The following is a 24,650-nucleotide window of genomic DNA, read 5'->3' as shown; positions in this document are numbered from 1 at the left end:
AAAGCTCATTGCATGAACAATACAAGTACACGAAAGTAAGGTATTCATGTTACTGGGAACACATCCTTCTGCTTTCCGAACCCGGTCCCCCAGCCGGCCTGGTTAAGCGCCCTGCACCTCGCTCCACGCGCCCCCTGGTTGAGCGGCTGTACCGACCTCGTCTCCATGGCGACGCGTCACAAAGCAGCCGCGCAGCGCCCAGTCCAGCTGGCGGAAGGGGCCCCGCGACGGCCTCCTGGGGCAAGAATGGCACAGCCTGGGCCCGAGACTCTGTGCCCCTCTCAATATGGGCACAAGATCCAGCCAAGTAAGTCTGCGGACCCTGCCAGCCGGCGGGGCGGGGGCGGGGCCTCTCCTGGGGATGGGATACCCTGGGCAAGGCTGCTTGCGTCTTTAAGGGTGTGTGCCTGGCTCTTACGGGTGGGACTCACTTTAAAGAGCGGCTGGGAGTCAGGGAGAATGAGAGAGTGTTCATGACCTTGTCTCTTCCCAGCTCTATGCCAAACCTTCTGCCAAACCTCTCCCTAAAACGCTCAGGTGCTTTTAAATACTCCATGAAATGCCCAGGAGGGGACAGGAGAAAAGGACTTGTGCCTTCAGGAGAACAAGGCCAAAGACAAAGAAGGAACGGAGATCAGGAGCTTTGAAGAGAGCAGACGCAGCGGGAGCCCTGGTCCCAGGCAGGATCTGGGAACCAGCACGGAAGGTGGGAGGTGCAGGACGCAGACAGGCGACCTCCCGGTGGGTCTGCAGAGGCAGCGCCCCGTCCCCCACATGTCTGTAGCAGGGGCTGGGAACTCTGCCTGTTCAGCTGTCGCTTCTAACCTTCACTGATTTTTCTTTCAAAGTGATTTTGTATTCGACAGAGGGAGTGCTTTGGATGCTCATTCTGCATGCAAATGCAGCTGGTTTACTAACTCAGCTTTTTGTGTCAGCCAGGGCAGAGCCACTCTAGCTGTGACGCTAGTGGCATGATTACTGTGTAGTCAGCTCCGTCCTGGCCTTCCTCACAGCAATAATAACCCACCACAGCCCTCTAGCTGGGTGATTGTAGCTCCCTGGAGGCTGCAGAGCAGTGGGGACTGTTCAATTGCAAATTCCCTAGAACTGCAGTCTCCCAGGAATGAGTGAAATGCATACTTTCATTCCATTCATCCTTTTGTAAATTAAGGATAGCAAATGAAAATAATTAATACTAAAATATTTACAACACTGACTTTCTCTATGGCGTCAAGGCAAAGAGGAGAGGCAGGGCGGGGGGCAGTGGTGGAGAGCCTCCTCCCCAGGACTGGCCCCACAGCAGCCCTCCTGAATCTCGCCCTCTCTTTCCAGTCACCCTGTCTTGGTTTCTTTCACTGTCTGCTCACTCACCCTTTTCTTGTCTGGAAAAGCTGGAGTACTCCAAGCTTTATTCTTCTTGGTTTACCAGCCTCGTGTGAGCGGCCACATCCTGCCACAGGGCTTCAAGTCTACATACAGGTGCTATGAATAGCCCTCTAATCTTTACCTCTAACTCAGACACTCTCCCTAATTCTCAGACTAAAATATCCATCCGTCTACCAGATGCACTTGGATGTCACCAAAGGGCTTCAAGCTCAAAATGTGCGCAGTTACACCCCTTGTCCTCCTAGACTTTAGAAACTCAGTTGTGGGGAGGGGTGGGTCCTAGCTGCTCCAAGTAGAAGGGAGGGCAGCCTCACTGACACTTCAATTTGATGACCAGGTCTCACTGATTCTGCCTCCAGAGTTCCGCTTCCCCTGGGGGAGTCTGCCCCTTCATAGCCAGTCTTGAGTCTCTAACGGCTGCTCTGTGCTACTTCCTCTTCCGCTGCTGGAAGGGTCACCCTCCAGAAGGCAGGCCTGAGGGGTCGCTGCTCAGCTTTTGTCTCAAAATAGGATGAGGCTGATGATGACGACTCTGAGCTAATTGCTACTGAATTATTACTATCGACTGGGCTCTTAAGTGCTGTATTCCTTCCAGGGGCTGCCATAAATTACCACAAACTGGTGGCTTAAAACAACAGAAATTCATTTCCTCACATTTTGGAGGCCAGAAGCCCGAAATCAAACTTGGGGGACCCTGGGTTTCAGCCTTTAGACGTCACCTCCTCTAACGACACTCCTTCCCTTGTTGAGTTCATCCACTCTCACGGCTTTAAAGAACGTCTATACCACAGAGTCTTGCACCGTTACGCAAAGGATGAATTAGAGCTGGACCAGACGGGTTAGAGGGGTTTCCCATATGATGCCATTAGGTGACAGAACAGAAGGACACTTTGTGTGAGATGAGCCCATTTTTGTAAAACACAATGGTGAGAACTAAAAACCAAACGCTAATGTATTGATATCCTTCTATATCCATCTGTATCTGATTATATCAGCAAGTATAACAATTTGGAGAGAAACATGCAGAGTCCTTAACGTGGGCTGCCTGGGAGGATGCGGGGGGGGGGGGGGTGGAGACGGATAACAAGCAGGGAGAGGCAGGAGCAAGGAGAAGGGTCCAGGAGAGAACCTGGCACGTAAGCCATGACCCCTTTTGTGTAAAATCAGTTTGCATGCTTACACGAGACTCATGAAAAGTCAGGCACTAAAACATTGATAGTATCTTAAGATGATAGAATTTCAAATGAACTATCTTCTTTATTTTTCATGTATTGCTTAAATTCTTTAAAATAGCTCATGTGAATTCTCAAGAAAAACAGTAGAGGGAGGAAACTCAGATAATTAAACTGAGTTTCCCCTCTTTCCTAGCAGACGTCACAAGTTGGTGCGCATTCTTTTAGACTCTAAATTCCTACACAAAATGTTTGCCTCTCGTAAAATTAGTTTAATTACTAAAACCATTGATCAAAATATGCTAGTTTGCCACACTTAAGACTGTTTTATTGTACTTTTAGCAGCTGATACCAGTTGGGATTCCTATGCTACCACCATGAAGACTGCGTTCACACCTAAGACTGGAGCAGCGCCTGCTTTAATTCGGTACATCCCTCTTTTGAGTCTTTCATTTGTTCATCTGTCTTCTATTGCTCAGAATCCAAAACCAACAGAGAGCAATCAGAGAAGGCTTATAGAAAATACACTTGGATAAGACCCACTGCACACACAGGTCTCCTCTAACCATCAGAGAGGGTTTGCCCTCCAGTGTCCCAATCTCTTACAGAAAAATTAGGAAATTAACACACGAATCCTTCATAAAGTCACTGTGTATTGTGCTTTACTCTAGAGACAGTATATTACTGATAGAATTGTGCTACCTAAACATGGAGCATGAATTGAGTCCATTACCTGGTGTATAGTAGGCAGATGGAATGAATAGATAAGTGATTCACTGTTAGCACTCCCATCACTAACACTAGTCTTGGAGGCTAGAACAAGGCCACAGTCCCCTTACCCTTACCTTCACTCTTCCAAATACTGCTTCCTAAAGCAACTTCTCCTCCAATTCCACTTGAACCGAGGGTGGTGGAAATTTCTCTCCATCCGCTGTCTCTCTAAGCTCCTTGGCGGCTGAGGGAGGGCGGGGTGTGGAAAGCTGCTGTCCTTCATTGCATCGGTGGTAAGGGGGAACTCAGCATGGGGGACCTTCATTGCCCGTGTTTACTCTGTAAATTGTTTCCAATATGGAGCTTCTTTTCACCTTAAACGTTCATGTTATTGAGAAGCCAAACAGAGTCTTGGAAAGACAGAGGCGGTGCAGTCAGGAAAAAATGGGTTCCAACCTCAGCTCCCTGCTCTAATCCATATTCTCTCTGCTGCCTTAGGCGAGGAACAAGCCATCTAGGGCTCAGTTTTATGGTTGGCTAAGTGGGAAGGGTGATTCCTGTCTAAGGTAGTCGTTCTGAGGGTGCATTAAAAGCTCTAGACAGGTGACTAGCATGAGGAAGTTATCTCAAACTTTTTCATTCATTTTTTTCCTCAGCATAATATAAGACAGAATTCCAAAAATTTCAGGGCTGCAAGACTCCTGATTCCTGAGTTATTGGCTATCCCACTGAGTCACATTATGTCCCCTAACTGGGAGATTTATCATCTGACAGTAACAATTACTCCAGCTTCCCAGATGGTAACAGTTGTCTGAAGAAGAAACATTTGGGATGAAAGCCAAAACCAAATGGGTACTTACGGAGTCTAGGTCAGTGGTCTTCAAATTCATGTATTTTTTAAGTTCACAGAAAAGTTAAGTTCTCATCATAAATTAAAATAGTTGTAAAACATAAAACTTCCAGGCCCTCCTAAATATTGACATTTTAAAACAAAACCGTTAAATCATTTCTTTAAACATAAGCAATGGGATATAAATATAACCACCTTAAGCAAATTGATACTCACTCTGGTCCTTTTAAAAAATACATACAAACAAGCTCTTCTTTAATAGAAAATATATTTCATTCTCTTTCCTTCTTGAACTGTTGTTACTCCCGCTCCACTTCCTCCATAGAATTTTACCCTGCTCTAATATATTTTGTGTTTGAAAGCAATTTATTGATCACTCCATTATATTTCTTTGCAACTATTTCAGTATATTAATTGAAATTAATTTTTAAACATGTTATATGATCCTAAGTATTGAGTCATCACAATTATTTTTGGTACAGAATTGCTCAAAGCAATAAATACATTACAAATGTTAATAATTACTAAATGCAAAAAGTGAATTTTTTTGGAATTGCATCTTAATGAGATAAATGGGGTTGTTTTGTTTTCAATCACTTTATGTCTCCAGATTTGAGTGTTATTATTTTTGGAATGAGACCACATTCTGCACCAATTTTTTCCTGCTTCTTTCTTTTTTTTCAGTTTATAAATGCTACTATTGAGAAACCTTGTTCACATAATTAAGTCAATGTGAATGAAACGAGTTTTAGTATAGTACTGTCATTCAATACTCTGAACTCTTTGTGAGTTTTATGCCAAAAATCACAAGGCAGCTTTTAATGATTGATCAGCAGACGGTTGGTTGGGTGCGCCTTCAGTTTTATTGAAAGCAAATAATTAGATGGTTTGTCATCCAGTTATTGAGTTATTCCCTATCTTATTTTCTGAGAAATATGCCAAAAAGGCATGTCTTATCAAATGATAATTAAATTACATCTGTTACTCCTTCACTTGGGAGAAACTTGTTTAATATTATGTACTCAAAAAGGACTTGGAAAATAGGAACATTAATTTCAATAAACATTTCCCAATATAATCTGTGCTTTTTTTTTTAGTAAAAATGCTTTTGTTGTGACATCCCTTTAATGTATTTTTATCAAAATATTCGAGGTGAAGATTCAACTCATACAATTTACATCATGTTTACCTAGCTGGTAAAATCAGTCCTTATTGTCCAAATAAATGAAATTAAGCTTACTTCCTGTTAAAATAAAAATCTGACTATACTTCCTGCTCAAATAAATGTTAATAATTGTTAGGACAGGGAAAACAAGACATTATTCTCAGCCACACCAGTCTACAGTGGACCTACATTCAGAACATCCCCCACTGGCCGTAATATATGTTTTGAGGAATATTATGAAAACCACTAATAAATTATGGAATGCATATTTTAGAGAAGATTATTAAAATTACACAGAAGTGTAAAAAGATTCAGATCTAACATGATTAATTATGTCCAAGTAATAAAAATAATGCAACGAAGTGTGTAGCTAAATATGTAAGTTATCTGAGAAGTGAATATGATTTAAAAAAAAATTAGTTTCCTTAGCTGATTACATTCTCATGTGTGTAGAACTCTGGTGCTTGACTTTGGGAAATAGTTAAATAATATCATTCATAAACATGAATGGAACAATTCATTGATTTCTTTAGACACCATATCAAACATTTACTATGCGTTTAATGAAAGAGAAGGTTATGTATGGTGAATATTAATAGTCTGGCAAATCTGCATATACTTTCATGTATTGTTAAATATTTTACATCATAAAATAAAACGAGGACTGGCTATATGGGAGTAAATATTTCATAATGTGTTTGGGTTAAAACACTAGATTTAAACACCTTATTGAATGATAAATACAAAATCTGAAAAAATAAAGATCACAAGATTTTTATGTACCAGTTTTATGCAGTGAATCTTTAAAAATTTGATTGTCTTAGAAAAGATTCCAGTTACATGGAAAAGAATCAGCATTGCCACCCTGTACTGCTTCGTCTCCTCAGAGGTGCCCTTCTTTCCAGCTAATGACATATCCTAGGGATTTTCAAAAAGCTGGAAAAAATGCTTACTTTTAAATATGTGGGGCAAAGAACCATTTTAAGCGTTCTATGTTCTATATTCTCTGCTCTGCTTTTTAAGCTTCTCTTTAAAGAGGGATGAACATTTTATAATTGTTAGGACTGGGAAAATGAGACGTTATTCTTAGCCACACCAGTCTACAGTGGACCTACATTCAGAACATCCCCGCACTGGTCGTAATGCTCTGCTTATAGCCCACCTTTCACTCTTGACCTAGAACAGCAAGCCCTAGGCAGGTGTACGGAATTTGGATTACAAGGGGGTTCCCTGAAATCACTATAACATAGTTTCCCTTTGCCAGGCACCCCTCTCACGGTTGGAGGCTTACACCCAGGGGTAAAATGCACCTTAGTGAGATCTTTAGTCAAGTTGGGAAGGGAGAAAGCGGTGAGGGAAAGAAAAGACCCGCAGAGAGATGCAGCTTTGTTCTCCGGTAGATCCATGTTAGGAAAGTGTATACTGAGAAATGGAGATGTGATCATCGAGCCCTTTAAAGCTAATCGTGCTGTGTTCTCCTTGGAAAATCTTCATCTACCTTGGATGAGTTCAGTTTGATTTAGGACCACAGTCCTACTTGAATCTGCATATCTCAGAGACACGTGAGACAGTCCGGCATCCAGATGTATCCCACTTTCCAGATGTTTGGTTTCTTACAGATGTAACCTGAATCTAAAAAAGCCCCCTTTGTTGAAAAAAAGTCAATATGAAATATTTTAGACATACACAAAGGAATATACAATAAATCCCCAGCAATCATCCAGCTGCAATAATCAACAACACGTGGACTTTTTTATGTACATCCTCCATCCAGCCTTCCCCCTGGATAATGTTGAAGCAAATTCCAGACATTACATCCTGTCGATTCTAAATATGTTTTTATGTATATCTGAGACCTAAGGATTCTTTAGAAAAAAAATTAACAATACCATTATCTCACCTAAAAAAGCAATTCCTTAATATCCAATAGCCAATCAGCAATAAAATTTTCCCTAGTTGCCTGATAATTAAAAAAAAAAGCAACAGTTGTTTAGAAATTAAATCCAGACATGGTCTATGCATTTCATTCTCTTACTTCATCTAATCTGCAGGTTCCTCTGCTTCCCCCGCCCCAAGAATTTCTTTGTTGAAGAAACAGATCATTGTTCCAGATCTTTCTAACTTCATCCCTCTCATGTCATTTTAAAATATCCTTTTCATGTATTTCCTGTAATGTGGTATTCCAAAGACTTCATCTGATTCAGGTTGGGTGTTTTGGCAAAAATATTTAATAGGTGGTGTTGTGTATGTGTGTCCAGAGTACACACTCTCTGCTGGTCCCTCTTTTGGAAATGTGAGTGGCAGTGGCTGATCATGGCCTAGTTGCATTATTTCACTGGGGACTTGCAAGCCAGTGGTATCCTAGTTCTTATATTTCTTCCTTTTATTAACTGGAATGCTTCTGTAGAGAGTAACTTTTCTTCACCGAGTATTTGGTTACACTGAAGTACTGTTTTTAAGGAAGAGTACTCAGCTTTTTAAAAAATTAATTTAAAAGTTAATAAATTTCAGATTATTCTTTTAAGTTCATATTAGAACTCCCATACTTTTTGTTGGGAGCATCCTAAGATACAGGATTGCTTCTTTTTAGGGAGATCTGGAAATTAAATGGTTTCTGGCATCAAGTCTTAAGCCAACCAAGCTTTTAAAAACTATTTGACAAGTATACTGTGGTGAGATTTGATATTTAATCACTTACTCTAATTTCCACTCTTTCCTTGTAGTCAAAAAGGCACCAGAAGATTCGGATATGCGTATTCACTTAGGGATCCTATTCACAGCCAGACACAGTACAATGAAGAGTATGTTTGGAAACCATATTCTAAAGAAGATTTTATCAACACTGGGACTTCAAGAGGAACCAGGAGCCACAAATCTCACCTCAGTAAAGTGAGCTAATATCTACATGTCTTTTGAATTTAATATTGTATCAATAACCCATAAGAACGAGAGTGTGACTATATCCCAAAGATCCTACATCACCTACAGCTACGGTCCTTCTTTGACTATTTTTTGCCCACCTTCTCACAGTTATTTCTAACTACATCTCCCTTATCCCCCTGAATAAGAAAAAATATTTTAATTGAAGTAAAATTCACATAGCATAAAATGAATCATTTTAATGTGAACAAATCACTGGCAATTAGTACATTCATCACGTCCTGCACCCACCACTTCTATCTCACTCCAAAATATTTTCATCACCCCAAGAGGAAACCCTAGTTCCCTCTCCCCTAGTCTCTCGCAGCTTCCAGTCTGCTTTCTGTTTCTATGGATGACATAGTCTGGACACTCAATGTGTGGAATCATGCAAAATGTGACCTTTTGTGTGTGGCTTCTTTGACTTAGCATAATGTTCTCAAGGTTCATTCGCACTGTAGCATCTGTTAGTACTTCATTCCTTTTCATGGCTGGATAATATTCTATTGCATGTACACACAACCATTTGTTTATGCATTTATCTATTGATGGACATTTGGGTTGTTTCCATCTTTTGACTTTTATGAACAAAGCTACTGTGAACAGGCACGTGCAAGTATTTGGTATGAAGCGTTCTCAAACCACCAGACCCTTCATCATTCTGTTGACTATCCAGATGCTCTTCTCCTGTCCACCAAAGAAACTCATAGATTCTTCAAGGCTCAGCTTAGAGAGTCATATCTAATTCCCTTCTCCTCTAGGTGGAAGTAACTGACCCTCTCTCTGTTTTCTTGGTGCTGTGTACCCTTCTACCATCATAAAAGGCAATGCTCAGTCGTAGGAAAGGGTTGCATTTATTTGGCTGCCACTTGGAATGGTGCCACCTGGAATGGACTCACCTTGACACATTCAATAGATAATAAGGCAGCAGAATGGTCAGGATTTGATGACTGAAAGGATGTAAAAAGGAAGAGGAATGAATGCAGGATGATATTCCTGTTTTGTTTTTTACTTAGATGGCTGGGTCTGAACTGATGCTGTTCACTGAGCTGGCACTTGCAGGGGGACTGGGTTTGGTGGGAAGGGCTTGGGGGGAAATGTGAGCACAGCTGAAGACATGTTGGTTGAGGATATGTCCATTAGGTGAACCTATGTGGATTTTCTTGAAAATTTTGTTTATATTGATAGGACTTCTTTCTCTGGACGCTACCTCAAGGTCAATCAACAGCATCAGTAAAGAGCTACTTCCCTTGGAAAATCGCTGCTTCAATGGACGAGGTTAGGAAAGCAATACTAAATCAGTTTATTTCCCATACAAGGAGAGACTTTGTGGACAGAACAGAAGGTAAATGTTCATTTTTTTCCCTCTCCCTGGCAATGTGTTAGGCACTGGAGTCACAGTGGTTAGCAACACAGATGTAGTCTCTTCCTTTAAGGAACTCACAGTATAGACACGGAAAAGGGCAACTGAGTGAACAACAGTTGAACAGAAAAAGGTGCACGTTGTGGGAAGTGCAGGGTGCTGTGGGTACACAGTAGGACATCCAGCTAAGGTGGGGAGGAAGATCAGAAAAGGCTTGTTGTCCAAAGGACAAGGATGAATGAGCCAGGAGAAGAGGACAAGGTCGAGTTAAACATGCTGTTTTCAATTCTTAACTGCTGTTTACTATTTTTAAATTACTTAAATTAAAATTACTTTTATTAAACTGATACATGCATAAAGGTAAATAGTTACCTAAAGCCTCACAGGAAATAGCAGTTCCGTGACCCATCCCTCTCCTCTCCCGGTTTTACTCCCATTGGCAATTTCCATTCTTTCAACTATTTCTTCTTATGTGAGCCTCCATATTTAAAATCATATGCTTATATTGCTATTTATGATTCATCAATTCTAGACATTATTGTTGACTTCCTGTTATAGTAACTGAGGATTTGGCCCTCCTATAATTCTTTCTCACTCCCCCTCCATCCATCCTCTCAATATAATTATATTACAAATTTTGGGTTAATTCAATTGCTAGTGTTTATATTATGATTACAATGATGTGATATATCATGATTATGTAAATATATACCACTGAGCCAAATGATATTTTATGATTGTTTCCTTTTAGTTTTCCTTTTTTATTTTGTTTTTTATCAGTTAATAATTGACTTTTTAAAATATGCTTAGTTTTCTATGTGCCTGTCACTATTTTTTCCAAATACTTTGTTACACATTTACCAAGATTTTCTCCAAACATGGTTTCAAACATTTTATCAGTTTGAGTATTTTCCTGGAGATGATCTTTCTGACACCCTCCGACATTCCCCTCCTATCTAGACTGGTTGCTCTGTAGGTTTGCTGCCCAGCTGGGCCCTGGGACTTCTTATTTCATCATTCTGGGCATTTCTTTGGCCTCTGCCCACATGGATCTGGTTTCCTCCTGAATCCACATGTTTCTCTTTCTTACTTCTTCTCCCTCATTTTGCTGAAGCACATCTTCCAGTTGCTTCCTAAGAAAGGATGAATGGGAGTGACTTTTTTGACTGTGTTCTTCCCAATCTGGAAATATCTTTGTTTCTTCCTTACACATGTTTGATAGTTCGGCTAGATATAGAATTCTAGGGTGATAATCATTTTCCCTCAATGCATCCCTCCAAATGACTCTAGAAATCCAGGATTTCTATGGAGAACACTGACGCCATTTTGATTCCTGATTCTTTTGTATTTTTCCCACTGGAACCTCTTAGCATCCTCTCTTTATTCCTGACATTGTGAGATTTCACAATTGTATACATTATTGAGAATCTTTTGCATTCATTATATTAGACAGTCAGAGGTCCTTTCAATCTAGAGACTCATGCCTTCAATTATGGGAATTGTTTCCTGCAGTTCTTTTTTAATTAAAAAAAATTTTTTGGCAGGGGAGGTAATTAGGTTTGTTTGTTTGTTTGTTTACTTACTTACTTATTTTACTGGAGGTACTGGGGATTGAACCCAGGACCTCATACATGCTAAGCACGTGCTCTACCACTGAGCACGTGCTTAGTGTCCTCCCCTCTCTATTGTTTTTGTTTTACTCTTTCCTCCACTATTCAGTAAGCACCCCAAAGACCTTTATTCACTCAGGGTCTAGTGCAGTATGTAGTCCAGTCTGGTGTATAGAAGGTGATCTGTAAATTATGCTGAATGATGGAGAGAATGTATGGAAGTACATGTTTTGAAGCTAGATGGGTATGGAGTTAAAAGACCTTCATACTTGCAGATGAACACTGAGGGTCATGGAAAAACATTTGAAATGTCAGCATTCTTAAAAGATGTCTTTGAGTTTCCAATCAAAGTCATCCTTTCAGCATGCACAAATCACCATTTCCCCATGTGCGGATAAATACCCAAGACCGTCAGGACTCCCTCCTAAATCTCTCACCTCCATCTGCTTCTCTCCCTCCCTACGGCCACTGCCTTAGATCAGGCTACCATCATCTCTCCTTGGATGACTTCTCATCCACTCCATTCTCCAGCTTTGTCTCCTCTAGTCCACTGTCCACCCTAGCACCGTTGTGAGTTTCCAGATATGCAAATTGACATCACTGTCCAGCTTAAAATCCTTCAGTGAGCCCTCCACCCCCGGCCCCACATCATTCTCAGGATAAAAGCTAAATGCCTTAAGATGAGCCCTATATAATCTGGCCCCTGTCTGTCCCCATACGCTTTTTGAAACCAACTGCCTTCTGCCTTCCAGGTTCACGACACCCCTGCAGCTTCGTGCCCTTTGCACACGTTGCCTCCTCCCCATGAAGACCTCTCCCTTCCTCCTTTTAGTTGACACCTGTCCATAATCTAAGTTTAAATGTTAGCTTTATTTCCCTTCTCTGATCCCCCAGGTTTGAATTGGTGGCCTTGCCATGTTTTTATAGACCCCATTCTTACCTCTTCTGCAGCATTTATCAAATAATATAGTGATTATCTTTTTTTGTATCTGTTTCTCTAATACCTTAAGCTTCTGAAGCACAGGGACCGTGTCTTGTCTTTGTATCCTTATTATTGAATTAAGGCAAATGGGTGAGGCGCACTTGAGGTGCTTATTTCCACATTCAGACTTGAAGAACTTGGCTTTGATGAATTAGAAGAGCAGAGAAAAACAGCAGAACTAAGCTCTCACTTGGCTATAGATTATGTGTCCATGGTCCTAGTGGTTCTGAACAGTCCTTGCTGTAGATTTACTTTTGGAAGGGGCCTTTCTGCAGATGTCCTGCCTAATCTTAAAGGGCCAGCTATTCCCTTTTGGTTAGAACTACTCAGTATCACCTTTATCAAGTGGAAAAAAACCAGTGGGTGCTGATCTCCTGAGGGGCGGGGCTGGTCCCTGGGAGGAGTCCAGGCCTCAGGGGCATGGATACCACTGGGTCAGGTTATCTTCTCTATCCAGACTTCAACACCCCTACATGGACTTCGGGTGCTGGTCAGGTCCTTTTGCTTCAGGAACTTCTCCTCTTAATAGTCCTGAAGGAACTCATTAACACTAAGTTTTACAAAGATAATAAAACCATTAGTTGAGAAGGACTAAGAACTTAGAGTTACCTTAAGCATATATCACGTAAGCGGTCACTAGAGTGTGATTCAGATTAATTGCTAACTCATGGCAATTACATTTCCATTTTTTCTCTTTTGTTCACTCATTAATTTAGTAAATACTTAATGAGGTCTATTACTGTAATAAGTACTGAGGGTCAATGAAGAATAAGACTTAATCTTTATCTTCAAAGGAGCTCACAGTAACTCTAAAGCCTGATTTTTGTCTTTTCTGCTGGTCCATCTTGCCCACTTGGACCAGCATCTCAAGACCCTTTACAACCTGGTTCCTAACTCGCCTCTCCTGCTTCACCCTCAGCTACTCCTCCCTGCCCTGGGCGCCTCACACTTCCACCAGCTAGACCACATTTGGCGAGCACACTGTGCATCTTTGCTTCCGTGTCGACCCATCGTCAAAACACGCCTTCCACTGCGTCTGCCTTTTGATGCTCGTCTTCCTCCACTTCCACCAACAGAGCCCATCACACTGTCTCCGGGCTTCTGCAGCACCTTGTCCAAAGCTTAGAGTCAGTGATTCTTAAGCAAACTGGAAGCTTGTTCACAATATAAGTGCCTGGGTCCCACTTCTAGAAATTCTCAATGTCTGAGATGAGGTTCAGTGGGTGTATTTTGGAAAACCCTTCCTAGGTGATTGTGATGTATCATCTCCAGGTGAGAACCACAGTTCCAAGTGTTACGGCTGCAAGATATGACATTCCATATCTGTGTGTCCTGTACGTAGCTCTCTAATCATACCAGTTTGAGGTGAATGATGACTTAATTACCTTTAACCTTGGCACAGAATACATATAGGAACTGAAAACATTTTCTTTTGAGTGGTAGCTGGGGGAGATGGATAGGCATTAAGCATTTCAGCAGGAACTGGTTTATGAATAAAGCTATGAGTAATTTACAAAAACCAAGTTATAGGTGGTGCTTCCCGGAAACAATACAGATGACTTTCCAAAATATCTTAAGGAATGTCCTGATTTTTCAGCCCTCAAGTTTTCTCCTCCCTGTAACCTTGTCCTCTCCTCGGGCGGTTTATGAGGTCGTTATGAAGGCCATTCGGTAGCCACGTCCTGTGTTCCTAAGTCATCTAAATTAAGAGGCGGCATGTAGTGAAACTCTTTCCCACTGTGCTGATCTAGACAGAGGTCATTTTTTAAAAATCAATATTAAAATGCACTTGGGTGCCAGTAGATGACATCACATATTGTTTGATATACAATGTGCATTTGAGTTTATTCTGGAAAGACCTGTTGAAAAACTAATTTGGAAAAAGAATTGAGTTAGTGTCACCAGTAATTAGCACTGTAGTGACACTGCTCATGATACTCATTAAAGTTGGTGTTGTGATTAAAGTTGGTGTTGTGTGATGTGTGTCTGAACCAACATTTTGCAGCAAGAATTCAGGGTGAACTCATTCTATGACTCTCTCCTTGGCTAATCTGGTAGTGTTCGTGGAAACTGGTGTTTAGTCAGTGCTTCAGAGGTATTTAATGATCATATATTTAATGAATATTTATTAGCACAGTTATTTCAAAAAATAGTGCCTCATCTGCTAATGACAGTGCTGTTACCTAACCCTCCATCGGCAAGGCTCTTTTCCTCTGCCCCCAACTCAGGTTGCCAGATTTAGCAAATGCAAATACAAGACATCCAGTTAAATTTAAATAGTGATATATCGTAGATAAAAAGTAAGTGCTCATCCATGCTTACACTAAAAAATTATTCACTGCTTATCTGAAATCCAAATTTAACTGACATCCTATTTTTATATGGCAACCATAGCCTATCTAAAATCTCTCCCTCTGCTCCCCAACCCCTGGCCCAGGGACTAGGCAAGACCACTGGAGGGAGGCATGCTTTCAGCAGCAAAAGAGCACTCCTAACTGATGTGAAATTCTGCATTAGAAACTGCTTTTAATCATTTAAGCGTATACTTCCTGTGCCTGATAAAGCAGAAAATTATTTCTTGGTTGAAATATCCATAAAAAGTACATTGACCATACCTCTAAATGTAAGAAGAGTGGGTTTCAGTGTGATGAATTGGAAGCTACCGCCAGAAGCAAAGCAGAATGAAAATACGATGCTATTTGGAAATAGCATACAAGGAGTAATTATTGCCTTCTGTTTGTACCCCCACCCCAGCTCAGAAGATTAAGCAGCATTCTCAGATGTTTCTAGAAAGGAAAAAGTTACTTCCCCAACCAGCAGACACTGAATTTCGACGGAATTACCAAATTCCAGCTAAAATTCCTGAGTTTCAGGATTTTAGTTTCAAATACGGATGCCACTCAAGCCTATCCATTGCTTCTCAAGGTCTAGGTAAGCACACTCGTGGCTTTTTTTTTTTTTTAATTGAAGTATAGTTGATTTACAACACTTGTAGCTTTTAAAACAAATTCATAGACTATCATGGAGAATGCCAGTGATCCCTGCATGGAATTAAAACTGTGACTGTGGCACCAAGCCTCAAACCCGGGGGCTGAATAAATCTCAGAAGAGAACTGACTGCTTATGCCGTGAAATGAGTACATCTTCTGCCTGGAAGGGACAGTCACTGGGTTTGGGGGACACGTTCCCCTCATCAAATAAAAGGGTGGATTTATCGGCTATAAAACGATGGGGGAAAAGTTTAGATGGGAATCCAATTAGACTTGTCAGTTATTCACTGGAAGTTTATCCACATGGCACATCCTTCAGGCATCTTGGGATTTAGCAACCATTCTACTTAGGTGCTCTTTTATGATCCTCATTCCTATTGTTTTCAACAGAAAAGTTTTTAAAAGTTCCATGACCAAGCCACCTTCAAGTTCCTGGTTAAGAGGATAATTTGATGTCAGTCTTGAGACAGTGATTCACTCCTGGCATGGAGCTGAGATCAAGTAGTGCTTTAAACAGACAAAACCACAGAATAGAAGCTGAGCATCTTGGGGTTAGAAGGCAGCCTAGAAGTAATGTATGAGCCCCTTCTCCCCCATCCTTGCCCAAGGGTGATACTGTACCTGTTCAAACTCTTCACGGGGGTTGCCCCACTCTCCAAGGTAGCTCCTTCGTGCTTGGATTCGCCACCTGTTTGAAAGTTCTCAACAGCTGGAACTTTCCTTGCTAAACCTCTGGCCATTGGTTCTATTTCTTCCCACAGAGGTTAACTATTATGAATTTACTATCCTGTGAAAACCTGACTATATGCCCTCCATATTCTCCACTTAAATCATTTCCAGACCCTACAAACACTCTTCTCAGGATATAGCGTCAAGTCCCCACCAGTGCCTGGTCCCTCCTACTGGTTAACAGTCCCTCTAAAAGGGACGCCTACACCTGAAAGCAGTACTTAAGACGTCCCTGAAGTTGACAGAGGTTGCAGGTTGCAGAAATTAGATACTCACGTTAGGTCTTCATTGTTTGTTTCTCATGATGACTCCATGACTATCAGAACCCACCTGAAATGAGCAATATTCAGGACCAAGTATGTATGGGCTTGGTTTTGCTTGCACCTCATCCCTCCATTGGGGGATGTGCAGTGAACGCTAACGGTGAATATTATCATCCTTCCAAACCGTCCATCCTGAGAACCCTAGATCCCTGAAGGAGGCCTGTCTGTCTGTCAGTCCACATCTGCACAGGAGATGGCATGAAAGAGAAGGAAGCTTCTGTTTATTCAGCAGGTGGTGAATGCTACCAACCTAACATGCTGACCTGCATGCTACCATCCTAACATGCTGACCTGCAGCAGAGCCAATTTCAGGGACAACTTCTTTTCTGAAAACAGTGGTCAAAATCAATCTTCTGGCCATCATCTCTAACCACTCCCACTCCCACCAGAAACAGTCCTGAATCCCAGCAGCTCTGCACAGCACCGGTCATGGGAGATGTCATTCATATAGCTCCACCCTTTCCAATACCATTAAGGATGCTGATTAAGTCCCAAGTTGGGTTCAGGGCTCTCAGGTGCATCCCACAAACAAAGGCACAAATTCTCTGCTCAGTGACAGCCTCCTTTTCTTTCCTTCCTTTGCATTCTTCTAGTCCCTTCTGTCCTGTACAGCCACTTGAGGAATCAGGAGCGCACGAAGAAGCAGACCACGTACCAAAGTGATTACGGGAAAGCCTACCTGGATTTCTTAACAATTCTAAACTCATTTACTCCCTCTCAAGTCACAGAGTACCTTCAGAGTGTTTCCTACAAAGGTAAGATGAGGTCTTGACTTGTGCCCGAAACCCCTTGTCATTTTCCAGTGTCCAGAATGGAGGCTAATGCTTTTCAGCGGAGGGCTGAGTGAGGATGCAAGAGAATAAACAGCCTGGCAGATACAAGCGGCTGAATTATTATCACCTCAACTTAAATAATTTTACTGGGTTATTCCTCTTGGACAGTATAGGAGCCCAGAACAGGTACATTTTAGAAGAGAGGGGAAGTTTCAGCATAGTGGCCTAAGATGGGGGCCGGGAGTTGGCAGGGTAGTGGGGTGAGGGTGGGCTTAGAGAAAGCCACAAATAAAGCTGGGGAAGAAGGAAGGAGGAGTACCTGAGGGTAAATATTTTGTTTCCAATAACTCTGTATGGCTAGTTTTCGTATTTATCACTCGAGGAAATTGAACTCGGTGTCTTCAGAGGCCATTCTGCTTTAAACACAGCTTTCTTCTCAGTGATTCACACCACTCAACAACTCGCCCTCTAGGCTCTGTTATCCATCAGTGAAGACTGTCATCTCCCAGCCTGTCGCCCCTTGAAAGGCAAAATTATCTGAAATCTGATTTTCAGAAATTTTCAGCTCTCATTCCCTCCCCATCTCTTCCTCCAGTTAAAACTCCCATGAATATGGCTACCCAAAGGGTATTTCTTCCTTGGTGTGACTTTCAGTATTGTTCAGAAGACATTTATTTAGTCACTCAATAAACTTCATTGATTGAATACCTTATCATATGCGCTTAATACAAAGATAAATAAAAAATGCTTCTTGTCAGGGAACTCACTGTTGGGTGTGGGAGACAGACGTAGTTGTAACGTCATAAGCTCGTAATCGAAGCCATCTCTGGGTATATCAGAAGCCTGCAGAGGGGGTACTCCCTACCCTGTGGGTCGACCAGGGATCAGGGAAGGCTGCTCAGAAGAGGCTTCCTTTAAGTGTCAAGAATGAAGGGGCAGGAGAAGCAGGGCCCTTCCTAAGCAGGGAGAACAGCATCAACAAAACCCCAGGGGCGTGAATCTGCCTCTGTAACATGATGAATACTGGTGGCATCTGAATTACAGCTGGTAGCCTTTTTGAACAGTTATTTAATTTGACACAATCGCATCTTTTTTATAAATTCATGCCAAACCTGGTTCATCTTTCACGCTTATCTTTGGTATCAGAAAAAAATTTTTTTGCTCATTTAAAATGAACTCCGGTATGAGATTTAAAATAAAGGCATTTTAGGGCTCAAATGAAGAGGATTGAAAATAGCAAACGCTGACAATCCAAAGCAGTACGTCTCTGGTAAGAGTACCAAATAGCACAGGCACTTTGGAAACAGATCTCACAGTTTCTGATAAAGTCAAACATATTCCGACTTCATGACCCCAAATCCCTTCCTGGATATTTATGCAAGAGAAAAGAAAACATACATCCACAGAAGGACTTCTGCGAGAACTTTTATAATCACTTCATTCTTAATAGTCTCAAACTGGATACAACCCAGATCTCCATCAGCAGGATAATGGAAAAATAAACTGGTATATTCACAAAATGAAATACTACCAGACAATAAAAAAGAGTGAATTACTGATGTATTCAACAAAATGTATAAACCTCAATAAGATTATGCTAAGTGAAAGAAGCTGGACACAATACATTTCATATAATTTCATTTATTCGAAAGTCTACAACAGGCAAAACTTACTTATGATGAAGGAAATCAGAACTGAGGCTGTCTTGGGGCAGGAGTATGACAGGTCTTTCTGGGATGGTGGAAATGATCTATATCATTATGTGGGTGTGGGTTACACATATGCAGGTGTCAACCCATCAGCCTGAACAGGCAAGATCAGTGCGTTTCACTTCATGAAAAGTCTGGGGTCAGGAAAGGTATGGAGAAGGGTGGGCATGGTTGAAAATTAAATGTGAGATCACAGAAAGAAATAAATGCAAAAGTAACTGGAGAGTACACCAGGAACACACATACGCACACACACACACACACACACACACACCCCTGATGTCTAGCCCTCAGCTGGCACTCATGACCCTGAGCTTGGTACCAAGGACACTGACCATGACAACATGCTATCTATCACTCACAATCTTCCTTTCTCTTAGTTTTGGCTGCACAGATGACAATTGCTAGGAGTGACAAAGTTTTACAGTATACAATTTAAAAATACGTAATTAGGATTAGAGAACCATAGATACTCAGAATCAGACAAGATTCATCAATTTCCAGATGAGCAAACGGAGGCCCAGGGAGTTGAAGGCCTTCCTATGGTCAGTTATCACTCAAAGATCTCAAAGCCTGCTAACACTGGTGGGCAGATAAGCAACCCTGGCTTCGATGAAAACCCTATTGTTTTGTGTCTCCTGGCATCACCCAGTCATAAGAGGGTAAGGCTGTACCATTTCCTGAGTGTCTTATAGGGACCACGCACTGTCTAGGTGCATCACACGTAGCCTGCCTTGTCCATCCCAGCAACTGTGCTAGGTGAGTACCATCACCTGTATTCAAAGATGAAATGAATAAATGGATGTGGCAGGTGAGTCACTTATACTTGTCAGCCCAGAACTGAAAGCCAAGTTTGTTTCATTCCAAAATCCATGCGCCTTCCAGCAAGCTTTGCTGAACCCTTGAATATTACTTGTTCTTTTTAATCAATAATTACACAATTGTGCCTTTAGCTATTAGACACACTATCCTTTGATTATTTTGGTCTCATCAAATTCGTATATACAGTACTATTATCAGATATTTGCCTGCTTCCTAGGATTTCTCTCTTTAGCAGTTAAATAGTTATATGGAAATTTTCATCCTGTTTTTCTTCATAATTTTCAGACCGACAGATTCTTGATCGCTTTATTCGCTCTCACTGTGACGTCAACAAAGTGATGGAATGAAAAAGGAAAATAGTTCAGATGAAGAAAATCTGAAAATAACTGGGTTATTTTCTCAATAATCAAGGAAAAATAAGATCTAGATTGTTCTAAATATAACTTCGTGTAAATGTGTTTTGTTTTATTTTTAAACAATAAGATCATTTAAGGCTGAGATTTTAATATAATGTTTTTTCCTGTTCTCTTTTGAACACTCAATTTATGGTTTCAGTTTTGATTTCCTCTTTGAACCAAGGATTACGTGGAAGAGATTTCTTAATTTTTCAATAATTAGAGGATTTTAAAAAAAACTTTTTAGTGTTGATTTTCTATTTGAAAGTTAAAAAACAAATCTCTGCTTTGAGAAAATTAGCAAAGTGTTTTTTATGCCAAGTAGTAGCCAAGTAGGAGATTACTTTGTGTATTACATGACTATCAGAAGAAAAAAATGTATGGTTTATTGTGTTTTTCAAGTCCCTTGTATCTTTGCCTTCGTTGTATGTTTGAGCTGTCAGGATCTGAGACCATAATATTAAAAACATTCCACAAGAAAAGTGTTTTCATCGCTGTCTCCTCGTATCTCTGGGACTTTTGCTGTATAGATTTGGCTGCTGTGTTGTTTATCAATGCTTATGACTTATACAGAGCTTCTTCATGGAGTAACTTTTTCCCATTACCTGTTGCTCTCCTTTGACCCTGTTAATGATTTTGACCTTGAATTATATTTCAGTTGGTACTCATGTTGCCATTCATGCTGGGGTATTTTTTTTCCCCTTAGTTTTTCTTTTTTGCCGTTTATGTCTTTCTTGGAGTATTGGGGACTGTAGCTGTAGCCAACCAGTAATTTCATATGAATTCCTCCTTAGTTTAGTACGTTTGCTGCGGGGCTTCCTGTCCTCATAACACTCTCCAAGGCATAGTCCATATTCCAACAGGATCTTGACCCAAATACTGAAAAATGAGTAGCCTTTCATTCAATAAATATTTATTGAACACCTACTATGTGTCAGGCAGTGTGGTAGGTAATGGGAATTCACTAGTAGTGAAAAGACATGCATGGGGCTTATGTTCTAGAGGAAGGGACAGATCACAAACAAGCAAAAGTGAACAGTATAGTTACAAAATGTAAGTGCCACACACAAATCTAAGCAGTGCGGTGACTGGGGGGCTCCTGTGGGGAGGCCTCGTTTAAGCTGACCGGTTAAGAGGAGAAAGAGGCAGCCACGTGAAGAGATGGGGCAATAGCTTGCCGGGCTTGGGAAAACTGTTTCAGCACCCTAAAGTAGCCCCTTGCTTCACCTGGTTGACCCTCCCCTATATCTTTCATTTCTTCTTTGGAGACAGTTTTGGTATTCTAAGGGCAGGACAGCCCCAAAAATCCACCATCTGGTGGGACTGTAGTTGGGTACAGCCATTATGGATATTTCTTAAAAAACTAAAAATAAACTTACTATATGATCCAGCAATCCCACTCCTGGGCATATTCGAAAAGTTACATGCACCCCAATGTTCACAGCAGCAATATTTACAATAGCCAGGACATGGAAGCAACCTTAATGTCCATCGACAGATGATTGGATAAAGAAGTTGCCACACACACACACACACACACACACACACTGGAATACTACTCAGCCATAAAAAAGAATAAAATAATGACATTTGCAGCAACATGATTGGACCTGGAGATTGTCATACTAAGTGGAGTAAGCCAGAAAGAGAAAGAAGAATACTATATGATATCACTTATATGTGGAATCCAAAAAAAGAAGACAAATGAACTTATTTATAAAACAGAGACAGACTCATAGACATAGAAAACAAACTTATGGTTACCAAGAGGGGAAGAGGGTGGAGAAGATAAATTGGGAATTTGGGATTTGCAGATACACATTACTGTATATAAAATAGATAAACAACAAGGTCCTACTGTATAGCACAGGGAACTATATTCAATATCTTGTAGTAACCTATAATGAAAAAGAATCTGAAAAGGAATATATATATATATATATAACTGAATCACTAGGCTGTACATCAGAAACTAACACAACATTGTAAATCAACTGTGCTTCAATTAAAAGAAAGCCAGCATCAGCTCCATTGCCTTGCAGCAGACAGCCTATGGATGAGTGCTACCATCCACCGGACTGGAAACAGAAAGCCATCCTACAAACAGACTTGTAGAACAGGTAAGTGACTGCCACTCCAGAGCCAGAAATATTATTATAAACACAGTATTGGGGTGCACTACTTGACAGACTTTTTCTTTAGGCACCAAGGTAAACTGAATTATTGTCCCTGATTCTTCACCTCTCCCCATCTCCACACTCTCGGCTGTGTGACTCTGCAGTCCCTCCTACTACAGCTGGACCATATTCCCCGAGCCTTGGGCTGTGAGCTTGGTGATGTGACTTGTTTTAGCCAATGGGATATTAGCAGACATGAGTCTGGGCTGCCTACTGGTGCCAGCAGGATGTGAGAGGCTGGTATTAGGAGGTGGGTCTTTTGGAGGTGATCAGGTCGTGAGGCAGAGCAGTCATGGATGGGGTCAGTGCCCTTATAAGAGAAACCCCACGGAGCTCCCTTCTGCCATGTGAGGACACAGGGGAAAAATGGCTGGCTGAACCGGAAGGTTCCCACCCACCAGCAAATCTGTTGGTGCCGTGATCTTGGAATTCCAGCCTCCAGAACTATAAGAAATAAACATTATTGCTTATAAACTACTTCGTTTATGGTGTTTCAATATAGCAGCCCAAATGGGCTTGTACAGGCACCCCAGCTGACCTACCACCGTGACCCACAGACTGTGCGTGAGAAATAGTGCTTTTTGTTGAGATTACTGTAGCAGTAGCTAAGTGATCCAGGGCACGGTGTTTATTTAGATGAGATTTCTCTAGAACCCTCAAGATGAAGTGAAAGGCTTGGTAGAATCCGTTTTCCCTCTGAAAAATATTAAGCCTGGTCATCACTGACAAATGTGTACTGTTTAAACAGTGATTGTCTTTTAAGACAGGAGAGTGTGGCTGTGGCTCTTTTGTATTTTAAAACCTGCCAAATGGTGAAGGCATTTTAAACATTGAACACTTCAAAGGTTCTCAGGAGGCCAGTGGCCACTACTTATTTTAATATGCCAAAGATTGTGAATGAGTGCTTTAATGTGGTTCCTTTTTCAGAGCAGATTGTCAAGACCGGATCAGTCAGTGCCGTTGACGTGCGTTAATTATGTAGCACGCGTACCTTCATTATTATATTTCAAAGAGAGCAGCATTTCAACACAGATAACGATTCTGAAATTTTTTCCCTTGCGGTATCCCCTGATAGCTCTTTTGATTCTCCTTCTAACCTCCTGCAAAACTCACCCCCTCCATCCCACCACACACACATCCAATCAGAAAAAAGTATATCGAGCAGGTTTCCAGGCTTTCCAGAAACATCTGTTCTTTGTTTTTAACCTCTTGAAAAAAATGGTTCTATAAATAGGTTTAAACTTGTTCTATTTTGTTTAAAAAATGCTTTCAGGAATGGAAGAGTAGAAGAGTAACATCACTTTAAACTGAAGACTGCAATAATTTGTTAAAAAATAATAAAAAGGGAAACATCACAATGGGGACTATGTAGTCGAGTTTTCATCATGTGCTAAAAATCTCCCATCTGTATGGGAGGTGTACCAGCCAGCGCAATGCTTCTCAACTTCGGCTGCACAATAGAAGAGCCTGGAGAGATTTCTAAACTCCTGATGCCCAGACTGCTCCCTGGACCAACTGCATTGGAAAATCTAGGGATGGAACCTGCAGCAGTCTGCTCTAAAGTTCCCCAGATGGTTCTGATGCACAGCAAAGAGGAAGCCCCATGGACCTAGGGGAGCAGCAGTCGCACCTGCTAAGTTTAAGCTGATGGTTCAGTCAAGGTGTAGGCAGGAAACAGAATCCACCCCGACCTGTTTCACATGATGGGACTTAAATAAAGGAATACCTCTGAGGGTGAGGTTTGCAGAGACTAGCAATGGCAGGAAGCTGTTACCAGCTCTGGGCCTGAATGGACAGTGTGACTGGAGCTCAGTGAGACCCAGATGCATAGGGGAGCCACTGTCCCCTGGGGGCTGTGGTCAGGGAGCGATAGAGCCCTGGCCAGAGACACAAAACAGGGAGAGACGGGGAAGAAATACTCCATTCTGGCTTCTCCTTCCCTCTGATACAGTCTGAGCTCCTGCCAATGGCTCCCACTGACCAGACCCAATGCGCATCACTAGAAAGGTATTGAGGGAGATGCAGCCCAAAGGCTCAGCCCCCAGTGGCACAGAGGGGGCTGGAGGAGGGTATTAAGGGCATTTGGAGGCCAAACAGAATATAACCTACACAGGCAGCCGGGCTTTCTGAACCTAAACCAGAAGCAGAGTGTGTGGCCAAGTATACTGAATATGATTTCTGAATGAAATTTTACAGAATGCTTTACAAAATATAAAGTGAAATTATTCATTCATTTAGAGAATCATCTTAAAAAATAATCACATTTCATGAAATTGGGATTGTTCCAGAAAATCCAAGGTGTATGATTATGAGAGTTTAAATTTTATCCTTCATTCAACATTATTTTAAAATATTTTCAAGTCTCTTGTGCCAGACACTGTGTTATATTAGATACCAAAATCAAAGACAGAGTAACACTTCTTAAAGATTTAAGAGTGGAGTGGAAAATACAGACACGTTAGCAAATGTAGTATTTTCCCAGGGTAGTGGACCTCACTTCAGGGATACTCCCCACCCCCAACTCCAGCCACGGGCATCTGATGTCAGCTGAAAACTCACTGCGGCCTCCCTGGG

At 41.4% G+C, this 24,650-nt stretch overlaps 1 protein-coding gene across 2 annotated transcripts; it reads left to right on the top strand.

Moving 5' to 3' along the window:
• The first annotated feature begins 30 nt into the window (after positions 1-30).
• On the top strand, positions 31-20,373 carry TEX26 (testis expressed 26). 2 transcript variants are annotated; one of them, XM_032496347.1, is made up of 7 exons: positions 31-307; positions 2,901-2,985; positions 8,008-8,173; positions 9,392-9,548; positions 14,913-15,089; positions 16,794-16,955; positions 19,790-20,373. In XM_032496347.1, exons 1-7 carry the CDS (start codon positions 166-168, stop codon positions 19,849-19,851), a joined length of 951 nt encoding a protein of 316 aa, XP_032352238.1. In that variant the 5' UTR covers positions 31-165; the 3' UTR covers positions 19,852-20,373. The 2 variants fall into 2 exon arrangements, with proteins under 2 accessions (XP_032352238.1, XP_032352240.1); XM_032496349.1 differs by lacking the exon at positions 31-307 and adding an exon at positions 714-741.
• The last annotated feature ends 4,277 nt before the right edge of the window (positions 20,374-24,650 follow it).

This window comes from Camelus ferus, chromosome 14, assembly GCF_009834535.1.
Source record: "Camelus ferus isolate YT-003-E chromosome 14, BCGSAC_Cfer_1.0, whole genome shotgun sequence".
NCBI classification, from domain to species: domain Eukaryota; kingdom Metazoa; phylum Chordata; class Mammalia; order Artiodactyla; family Camelidae; genus Camelus; species Camelus ferus.
This window is presented reverse-complemented; position numbering and strand designations above follow the sequence as displayed.